Consider the following 12,202-nt stretch of genomic DNA (forward strand, 5'->3'; position numbering starts at 1 on the left):
ATAACTTAAATCTTAGATATTAATTATTATTCCTTTTTTAATAATAAATTTCTGCGTAAAAAATCCGACGACACGTCTATCCTTCATTCTATTCATTTCTGGAGGACGAGAAAAAGATGTTCCTTTTCTTGTAATCTTCATTCTATTTTTGCGGAACGAAAAAAAGACAAGCCCTTTTCTTCGCAATCGCTTTTCGAAGCCGTGAGACGTAGAACGATGTGAAGAAGCCCAATGACGCCGGCGTCGTCGACGTCGGCGGCGTCCGAGACGCCGGCAGGATCCTCGGCAAGGCGCATGCGGCGGAACTTTTTGGCTTGGGACAGATGCGTTCTCATAGAAGCCCGTGCTCCCAGTTTACCCGACGACGTTTCTCACCGCACGACGCGCACATTTTCCTATATACGCGTTTGTGTGTGTGGCGATCCTATTTAAATATATATATATATATCGTGAAATATATTTTTTCTCACATGACGTTTAGATCGTGAATCGTATTCAAAATTTCAAAACTCATGTTACAGCTCGATTATCGAAGAGACGGAATCGTCAGAAAATTTCTGGACGTTCTGCTGGATGATTGAATTTAAATTAAGATTGCAAATCATACGTACTATATTTTCGTCACTCGTCGAATCGTACGAAAATTCTGAAGTGCTTTTTATTTGAAAAAAACATTTTTGACAGTTTCATTATCACATCCATAAAACCGACAAAAAAAATTCTCTCTGCAATCCCGGTTCAATTTCAATGGAAATTGCAGAATACATTGTACTTTTCAATTACAATCAGTGTACAAGTTCGACGATTGAAAATCTTTCGAGGATGTTTTAATCGAGTGTTACAGTTTCACAGATTGTCGAGCATAAGAAATTGGTGCTTCAACGAGATTAAAGGATTATTTATTCTAAAGAGATTTAATTGAAGAAACCAAACAGTTTTTCTTTTTGTTTTACACCGGATAAAAGATACATTGTCAGATTAAGAGAATGAAAAGCTTGGAACATAATTGCTAGAATGCTGTACAATATCGTTATATCAAGAAGTTACATTTTGTTTCCAATCTTCGCTTGAAATCTCTGCGCGTAGTGACAAGCGAAAAGATGGGAAAAAACAGAATTAATGAAAAAAGTGCGCGTGGAAAATACGTGTGAATAATACGTATAATTTTATTTCCTGCGAGATGTGACAATTAAATGCGCCACTTGTAGTGTATTATATAATACATTTCTCGAACGAAGGTTCTTGTTTAAGAATTATTCAACGAGGCGCGTTGCGCGAGCAAACTTAATGAAATTGTGAAGTGCGAGCCAGTGACTGTGCAATTTAATTAAACGGTAAGTCGGCGCGTTTGATAATTTAATAAGCGATCTAGCACTCCGAATACATACAAAGAGGTAATTCAAAAAAAAAAAAAAAAAAAAAAAAAAAAAAAAAAAAAAAAAAAAAAAAAAAAAAAAAAAAAAAAAAAAAAAAAGAGAAAAAAATGCGTAAATAAGTATCGGTGGCTCTTCTCTTTAACACGCGAGATATCTGAAAACCTCCTGCGCTAGATTATGATCGCTGAATCAGCCAAACTGTAGATACGCTTTAGAGATTCGGAAGCTATTCGAGTCAAGGTTGAGCGAATGCAACGAATGTAAGCCGTGTACGATGAAATCGCATTCTTGCGGAAACGCGCGCGCTGTTTATCAATCCCGCTACGCTTCCGCATTTATCTCGCCGGCTTAAATGTACTGCAAGCTGTCGAATCAATAAATCGACTTTTAATGCGCGGCTCAGCTCGATTTGCAATCAGTCAGACGCGAAAATAATCGGAGAAAAATGGACCATTAAGAAATACAATTAAGAAATCCATTACAGGAAGCTATTAAGTATAAACGCGTTTTCTCGTTTTCATGTTAATGAAATAAACACGGGAATTTGAACGGAATTGCGGCTAACAATAAGAACAATATACGTATCGATTTTGTTCTCGTTAACACGAAACACTTCGACACGCCAATTGATGTTAGCGTGGAGGTTCTCTTCAGAGAATGTATTATATTATACAAAATAGAAAGCAATTGTCTTGCATCTCCCTATTTAATTGCGAGTTATTTTCATTAACACGAAACATTTCAACGCGCCGATGATGATAGCGTAAAGATTCTTATCAGAAAATATCTTATATCATACAAAATAGCGTGTATATAGATAGCAATTGTCTTATATTTCTCCAATCGTGAATTATTTAATGAACCCGCAAATTCGTTTATCTTATGGACACGGTATAATACGGATTTCATCAAAACTTCATTTTCTATTATTCGGGCATTATCATTGAACCACAATTGAATAATTCAAATACAAATGAATGACGAATATAATGGATTCGCGATTTCCTCGAAATTGAATTAACACGCGTGTTATCATAGAGTAAAATAAACGTAAATTACTATAGAATCCGGGAAAAATTGATTAAATAATGCGCGAATGTGGACGCATTAGGCGAAATTGTATCGATCGAGTGTGGTAACATTCCTCTGTTCGGCTGCATTCCTTTGGCAAACGTAATTAAATTGAATGTAATCAGACTGAAAATGTAAACGGTTGTGTCACCCGTTTAAACGGACGTTTGGACAGGAGAAAAAAATTTGTGTCGAACAAACACGAATGTCCGAATGTTTAAACGCTGCAATCCTGCGCTCAATACCGGACGCTAAAACGCCGTGTCGGCGACGTTGGAAAGTATCCAAACGTTTTCCGCAGCGGAATGCGACCGCGCTTGCAACCGATCGTGTCGGATCAAGTTAGCTTTTTAGTTCGAGCACACTGATTTCGAATAAGCTAGCTCGATAAAAATAGGCCTAAACTTCAACGCGTACCAGACACTCGATTCTGGAACATCTACGATATTGTTTAGAATTTATCGCTTATATATTTATTGACCGCAAATTTAGAGTGCCTCCGCCAATATCTCGTCATTCACCTCTAATAGATTTTTTTTTCGCATCGCGCGATATTCCGTACTTGGGGGAAAGAAAGGAAGAGCTTTTATCGAACAACAATGTTGCTTATCACGCGCGATTCGAGTGCGCGGAATACTGTCGCGTTCGTGTCGACAATTTTAACGAGTCTTCGTCAAACACGCATTCTCATTCAATAGGTTTTATCAGCGTAAGGTATACGTTATACGAGAGGAAAAAGCTGGGAATTTCCATCGGACAATCATTTTGCCGATCGTACACCCGTGATTCGAGCGTTCAGTGAAACTCTATAGTCCACACTGGCCTGGTCTGTATCAACATCGTCACACCTACGAGCCTGGAGAATGGCCAATATTATTGCGACGTGCATTACGCGCTGATGCACATCGCAGCTGATCGCGTCCAGGAGTTTCTGGAACAACGAAGAGAATTGTCGAAGGGAATTTTCTTTGTTCGTTAATGTGATCTCGTCATACAGTGCAACCATGTTCACCGTGTTTCAAGAACTATCGAGCAGAGTCTCGAGATATCATCAGATATCGTCGACGATTGACAATCTGTCACCACGATTCCGAAGATCGGCGTCGCCGACGAATTGGACGAACTACGATTATCAAAATAACCATAGCTTTGAGACGATTTTCGAGATGGACGAGGAACTGGATGGGATCTGCACCAAGCTATACTTTCTCCTAGACTTTTGTCACTTGTATTATATACCGTCCATTATTCTGTTGGGCTTGGTGGGCAACCTGTTGTCGTGCGTGGTCTTTCTCAAAACGCATCTAAAGCTGCGCAGCTCCAGCTACTACCTGGCCGCGTTGGCCACCGCCGATTTCGGTTTTCTCATGTCCCTGCTCCTGGTGTGGCTTAACAGTACGGTAGGCTGGAGGGTCTTCAACAACGACGGCTGGTGCGAAACATTGGTGTATGTTAGTGCGGTTTGTAGTTCGCTCAGCGTCTGGCTGATCGTCGCCTTCACCGTTGAAAGATTCATCGCCGTTCAATATCCGCTTCATCGGCCGCATATGTGCACCGTGGCACGCGCGAAAACGATCATATTGGTGCTGACATTTTTCGCCCTGGTCAGCCACTCGTACTGCTTCATCACCGCCGGGGTGATAAGGAACCAAGACGGCGACGAGGTGTGCGATTTGAGGATCGAGTATCTGGAAACCATGCGAATTATCAGCATTATCGACAGCATAGCGAGCTTGATTGTGCCACTTGTGCTCATCATCGTGATGAATACCATGATCATGAGAAATCTCCTCGAGTTCGGCAGGCGATTCAACCAGGAGCAGCCCGGTTACACCACTAATTGCGTCAACAGGGAGAAGGCCGATATCAATCTCAATCGAATCCCGGTAAGTTTCCATTGAGAACAGATTTCGGTTCTCGATTGCATTATTGCGTATTGGCTTTCCTTTCACGAAAAGATTTAATTTTTGTCTTCCGATGCTGAATCTTGTTTCGTATTTTTTGTATATTACAAAGAGCTTTAATTGAAGTATTTTCACTTGTACTTGCACTTTTATTATAAAACATTTTTTATTGCTTTATCGCTAATTTTTTAAAGTAGAGCGTATACTAATTTCTTTCTAAACTAATTAAAATATTCATATAGATGTGTTACTATATATGTATAAACATTTTCATTTAAAATAAAATTCTTTAACATATTGATATTATTTCAACATAATCTTAATTAGTTTCTAAAAAAATTAATTAATTTTTAGATTAAATGACAATTTGTAAACTGAACACATAAAAAAATTAAATAATTTGGTTTATTTTATTCAAAAACATTTAATAAACATTGAAACAATATGTAAACTTCTTTATATATATCAAAACTCTTAAACTTCAATAAATTTTAAAATATATTTTTTGCTCTCTTTCTCTCTCTCTTTATATGTTTTAATTGTATATATATATATGGATATTGTTTGTAATTGAAACTATTAAATTGTTAATACATGTGCACGCTTTATGATGAGTTTGCATATACAAGATTATTGCGAATGCTGGGATATATATATTGCTGAATAACTACTAAATAAATACATATATACTATTAAATAGTTAATAGCACGTGCACGCTTTATGTTAATATTTTTCATATACAAATTTATTGCGTATATGTTAGGCTATTACTGAACAACTATTAAATAAATATACAATTATTGTATATTTTTATTATAATTTTGAAAAATTTTTAATATGCGTAAAGATATCATCGAAACAGAATTTAATCGTTAAGTAAACAAAAATCAGAAAGAGCAAGACAAGCAATTAATGGATGTCAGTAACATATAATCAGATTCAAATAATAATAAATTAATAAAATTTGAATTATAGAAGTCATAATTAGAATTAAAATTACAAAATATAAAGCACATTTTAGTAGCCCATAAGGGAAATGAATCCTCGAAATAAATCTTCATTATCTTCTTATTATCAAAATGCGCTTTATATTTTATAATTTTAATTCTAATTGTGACTTCTGTAATCCAGATTTTGTTAATTTATATATAATGCTTTAGTTCTTTAATTTATTAAAGAACTATGTGTTGCATGATTTTTGTTTTTTAAATCAGATTATATCTTACTGACATCCGTTAATTGCTTCTTTTGTCCTTTCTAGTTTTTGTTTACTATCTTTGGAGCTTTTCTATTATATTTAATCGTTAAGTGATTAACGATTCGTGATTTCGAAATTTGACCCAATTTATGCAACAAAAATGTTGACGCTGGTATTATTTCGTTTGTCATATTTTTTCTCCAGGTTTATTACTTTTGAAAATTTTGGGGTCTTGGAATATATAGTACTCGCGATATCGATTAGAAATATTTTTTCTTACGTATGTTGTCATAAATCCTTAGAAGTAAACATTGAAATATTGAGTTTTCTCCTTGCGATCGATCGTGTATGATGTTGGCATGAGTAGAGCATCGAAACGAGCACATATAATCGGAAACATCAACAAATCTGGAAATAGTATATCCACTCTCACGATTTCTAAAAAGTACCACAGAAAGAAGAAAAAAAAAACAGACAAAAATTGATTTATATTGAAAATATATGGGACACGCTTCGACTGACAATGAGAATCAATATCGATTATTGCTCTTTATAATTGATATAAGTATAACAAGATATTATCGAACGGGGAAATTTCAAAAATATGAAGATGTCGAATTATGTTTAAATTGTTGTTTAGACAAGAATAAACATATTTAAAAAGTCAACTTCTTATAAAATTCAAGCTTTGAAATTTTTATTTCTATCCAATATCGTCGCCCCGATATAAAAAGTGTGTCGATATCTATATGGTGGTATCAGAGGAACGTACCGCTTCTTCGAATGCGGTTCGCCGACTATTTTCGACCAACGTATAAATACTCCCGCGGCTTACATAACTAACCGCCATTCATCTTTACGGATCGACGTGTGTGCATTGCCGGCGCTTCCTGCTATGCTTGCTGTTTATAATCGCTCTTGGGTGTGTTATCGACACATTATGAATCGCGCGGAATCTGCCTTTTGCCCGGTCATTGATATCGCCCCTGGTGGGTGGATATAGGGGCGGGAAAGATTGCGACATAAATCTCGAGATATATCTATTACGAGCTAGACACATTATTGTAATCCACGCGAGAGAAACATATCCATAAAATATGTTTCAAGAAAATATTTATGGGAAAATAAGAATATACCATGTATATATATATACAGGATGTCCCGAAATTAAATGTCAAAACTTTGGGAGTGTATAGGGCATCGATAAACTAAAAAAAAAATCCTTTAGAGGTTTGCTCGTCTTTGCTTCGTTTTTGAATAAGAATCTTTTTGTGCATCTGAGTAGAACAAAAAAAAAAAAGAAAAGAATATTTACTACAAAAAATAAATTTTCTATTTGAAATATATCTATACTTTCGTATCTTGATATTGATTTATTTATCCCTTTTAACGTTACGTATTTTAATTTGGCTATAAACAAGTTAAATTAAGTTATTGTACTTTTATTTAGTAACATAATTAAGAACGAAAATATAGTGTTTACAATTATAAATACGCTCCGATATCATTTTAATACCGCTATTATTATCATCTGTGTTTAAATAAATTACATATTATAATGCAACAAACATAAATAATAAATATATACATTGCTTCAGCATTTGAATTCATCCGTTATCCGATATATCGAGAGATAAGAGTAATTTGATCTCTGCAAACACAAATTTCATAATAATAATCCAAAATATTAGATTGTTGCATTCAATTTTTAATGATTGATAAACATTTCCATTTTTCTTCATGTTGATGTTTGATTCATGATTTAATTATGTATGCAGCTTGGAACTATCGAGACGTTTGGAAAGTTTTTATGCATAATTTGAGATCTCTTTTATAGGTTCTTTTATAAAATATCATATATCTTTTATAAAACAATAAACAAAGAAATAATTAAAAAAATATTTTGTTGAAGGATTTTTTTTTTTTCTCATATGATCACTATTGAAGCGCATTTTACGTATATATACACACATATATAAAATGGAGAATTATTTATAATATATATATATATATATCTGAACTCTCATTCTAAGGAAAAATCATTTTCCTAAATTTATCCAAAAATTTGCTGATGAGTAAAAAAATGTGATTTTGAAACAGTGTGTATATATATGAATAAATAATTTTTCACATAAATGTGAGTTGCATATTTTGATTATAATTTTGAGTAAAATTATCCAGTACCCTGTTATCGATTTCGATGTTATGATGTTTGTCGGTACACTTCTCTCTTGCGTATATTTAATTACATTACAAATCTCTTGATGCGAAATTGAAGGTTGAAGAGATTGAGATTGCCGTATTTAGACGAGATTGAAAGTTATTTGAGGTTTGAATGTTATTTGAGGATAGCAAATAAATTTTGAAACTGTCGCTTCTTGTTGGGAATTAATATTAGAAACAACATAAAATACTTATTTAGTTTATAACGCATATAGAGACAATTTCAAGGAAATAAAGTTATTACTTTATCAAAGGCATTATTTTATTGAGCTGACCAAGTAAAAAATATATATTGTTGCAATTGTTTAAAAAAAAGTGGTATTTGATCATTACAAAAAATATTATAACTCTTTTTACGAGATAAATTTATATATATTATTATATTTACACATATTCAGATAAATGAATAATAATTAAAACTAAATATAAATTAATAATTTTATTTTGTTTATAGATCTGTAAAATAAACATTTTTATATTTCCGCCTTGCTGGAATTCTCCAGAAATTTTTTTCATATTTTAATAATTCTACTTAAGATTTTTTATTATTTATGTATTATATGATTTTTTATGATTTTTATATTTATTTTATTATTATGTTTTATTATTTATTGTGAATGCTACAAATATGATCGATTTCGGGTACAACATTTTAATGTCTTGTATGTAAATCGTGAGTCTTGCGCGATAAACATCGAATACACGCAATAATGTATTAATCTTCTTAAAAATAAAAATTTAAGAAAATTAATACATTTAAACTTATTTTTTATTTTTGTATAGTAGATTGCAATAAAAATTTCTTTCTTTAGTTCGTTTTAACGCCGTGTTCGTCGTTGTGTAAATTGTCACAATATTGTTACTGCGTCGTATTTTACAAAATACAAAACGTTAAACATAAATCAAAGAATGTAGGACGCGGCATTCTTCGTGCCGTCATTTCTTTGACAAAGGACACGTGCTGTTATTTTCAAAGTTACTATCTGCAAGCAAGTGAAGTTAAATGATAAATTTAAGTATCAGTAAAAAAAGTAAACGCTTAGCGTCACTAAACTTTTTAATATATCTTTTATCAAGTAAAATATAATCATTATATCGATTGTAGTGCGCGCAGTTGTCACATTATCAGTAACACGAATTGAAGACGAAAAAAAAAAACGCAATGCGACTTAACCATAGAATTAGTATTTAATAGTAGTAATTTATTTTTATTTACTAATTAGATTTGCGTGAAAATTGGATTTTCTCGGCAAAATGTAACCAAGTTTACATGTTCTATATGACCAATATGTGGATATTGAAAACGAATAGGAGGAAAGATGTTTCGCTTTTTTTAATGTCTGATAAGAGATATAGTGTGCTTATTAGTTCCTATTTTTTTTTACATTTTTAATATATTAGAATGCATAAATATAAAATGATTAAATTATTTAAATACGTTATTCATAAGCACTTTTAGATAAATTTAATATTTTGGAATAAATCTCACACACGCATTTTCTGAGAGACATTTTGAACAAAAAATGGATAAGATTTCCATAGTTATTACTTTTCTAACAGAAAATTGAAGAAAAGAATCGAAATGCGCTTCTAATGGAACCATCGCATCGTCTTATTTGTATTCTGGTATTCGGAGCAAAATTCTTGTGCATTGCGCTTTTTTCATTCTATGTACATTCAATTATTGAATATTCGTAATGTTTGGAATACCAATACTTTTATATTATCTTTGTGATCAAAACTATTTCTAGCACTTAAAAACGGCATTTTTCATTTAATATACGTGAACTTTACTTAATGTTATTCAATTTAGAAATAGATCATATATAATATATATTTTTTGCTTTCCCTCTCTCTTTTAATTGAATAGAGAAAGACTTGTTTTATTATAATAAACTAACAGTCATGTCTTTAGAAAATATAAAAGGTGTCAATTAATATTAACAAAATTTTTTGTTGTTTTCATTGATAAATGAACTCTTATATATGAAAATAATGTAATTTATATAATTTGAATTTCGATACATTTTGCCGATCTGAATATTTGTTTATAAATATATTCAAAGTAATTAATGATTTCTTTATATTCTTTTTTTTGCATTTCAAAGGTACATCTCAAACAAAATCAATCATCCGCCAGAGAAAATTTTTTTTTTAAATTTTTATGTAAGTCTTAATTAAGCATAAAATAGTTGAAATGCTATTGGACCGGAGGATTATTTCTACAAGAGTTGCATTTAGAGTTAGAGGATTTATAAAATCAAGTATGTAGAAATTATATATGTTTTATAAATTTACCATTAACTATGTACACAAAATTATGATGAAAACGGCAGGGGATTACACATTGTTCATTGCGAATCAAAACTGCAAATTGCTTAGAGCGAAAGGTTTGTCTAGTAAGAAAATAATAAATGCGTTTATATCTTAAAATAAAAAAATTGTTTTAAAGATAAGACAGAAAAGACCATCATTTATCACAAGCTTTCACGAAAGCTTAATGTCTTAAGAACAAGTTTTTTCTTACAAAAATCTGGAATTGATTTAACTTTTGTAAAAATTTAAATTATTATATAATATCATTAAATTATATACTATTGTAAAATAAAAGATTTAAGAAAAATTAAACAAATAAGTAACAAAATTTTTATATCATGAATCCCACTGTGTATCTTGTTTATTATATTGCATGTACTAAGTGAATTGTTCGATTGTATAATGATAATAGAGAAAATTACAAGATTAAAAAATTAAATTAATTTCTTGAACGGTCACACAGATATTGCAATATCAATAAGATAAAAACTCTCTCTTAAGCGTTATGCAGATTTTATTTGTGGGAGAATCTTAATTTTTGAAATATAATTATCGCAATAATTATCTCCTCGTTATTATACATGCAGAAATAAATATATGTTTTCTACTGATCCTTCACGCTTTATATATGTAAATACATTTACATAAATTATTGCTATTGAATGTGTATGCAAACAAAAAATACGATTGTTTATGAGAAATGTTAATAAAATAAATCTCTTGATATAAATATTTCTCTTATAAAATTTATATAAGTGTTTATATATATAGAAGTAAATGAGGCTATATATCAAATATTAAATATACGTCCTCTCTCTTAGGCAATGCATTTTGTATGAGCACGTGCAACACATCAGATAGAATTTGTTACTATGATGTTATACTGTATTAAATATGTATGAAATCTCCCTATAAAACATTTGTACGAAATGCAATGTATGGAATAGTATTTTTCGTTAAGAAAAAATAATAGAGTGTGTAATAAATAATAGCCTCTTATCTCAGTCAATAAATGCTGAGAAAAGAGATTGTTATTTTCTTTAGAAACATAATAGCACTTGACAGATAATAATACAATCATTTGTAATGTTTCATAATAAAGGAAATAATAAACTTTATATAACCTTTAGGTTTGATTTAAGTGGATAATTACAAACTAAAAAAAATTAATTTGTTTATGTATTATGCAGAATTGATCAAACTATCGGATATCCTTTTGAGAGCAGATTTTCTGACTAATTTAGAGACAATTTTTTCTTAGCAAATATGTTGAGTCATTAATAATTTGCGAAATATAAGATTGAAAAAGAGAGAAAAGCCTTTTACAAATTAAATTATGTGGAATTAAAAGATTAACAAAACTACATTTCTTAGTTAATTTTAAGTCAAGTTTACTTTAACAGAATTTTAATTTGGAGCTTAATTACAAAGATACATGATAGGACAAATTAGAAATTTGCAAAAAATGATAACCTATTTTGATATTGTTGCGATGATTTTGGGACATTTTGTATTATATATACATATATATATATAATACTATATGTAATATAGTTTTTTTTATATTTAAAATTCTTTTACAATTTAAATATTGTGTGTGCGTATACATACATATATAGCTAAGCTAATTAGAACAAAATTCATATTATAAATTCGCGTTTCCTAAAAACACTAACTACAGTAATTATTATTACAATAATTGTATAAACAAAATAACACCATATTGATTATAAAACATATTTTGTCCGAATATAAACAGATATTTGATATAAAAATAATTGCATCTATTAAAGCAAAAACACTGCAACACTTGCCCTTTACAATATACGGAATGAGAGTTTTTGACTCTTTTTTTTATATCAAATTTTTAAAAAGAAAAAAGAAAAACTACGAGGCTAGACTTGCCTAAAACGATAACTTACAAAGTACCTTCTTTATGGTGTTATACTTGAAGTGAATCTTATAAATTATGGATACAATTTATCTCCGTCCTGAACTCTCTGTCCGTTCGATAAGCATTCATGCGCAACAGGAGCCTTCGATTTCCTCGCTCGCAATTTTAACCAGAATCCGCCCTCCGCCGTCATAAAATAAGCCTCTTTGCTGAATACCA

General features: G+C 31.0%; 1 protein-coding gene across 2 annotated transcripts in view; it reads left to right on the forward strand.

The window, feature by feature from the left end:
* The first annotated feature begins 431 nt into the window (after window positions 1-431).
* LOC115236667 (thyrotropin-releasing hormone receptor-like) overlaps window positions 432-12,202 on the forward strand; it is a 38,951-nt gene continuing 27,180 nt past the window's right edge. The window contains exons 1-2 of one of the 2 annotated variants that reach the window (XM_029809256.1): window positions 432-1,334; window positions 3,146-4,333. In XM_029809256.1, the coding sequence (XP_029665116.1) occupies window positions 3,452-4,333 (882 nt within the window). In that variant the 5' untranslated portion in view covers window positions 432-1,334; window positions 3,146-3,451. The remainder of the gene's footprint in view (window positions 1,335-3,145; window positions 4,334-12,202) is intronic. The other variant, XM_029809257.1, reaches the window with a different exon arrangement.

Source organism: Formica exsecta, unplaced genomic scaffold (assembly GCF_003651465.1).
Source record: "Formica exsecta isolate Colony F162 unplaced genomic scaffold, ASM365146v1 scaffold26, whole genome shotgun sequence".
NCBI lineage: Eukaryota > Metazoa > Arthropoda > Insecta > Hymenoptera > Formicidae > Formica > Formica exsecta.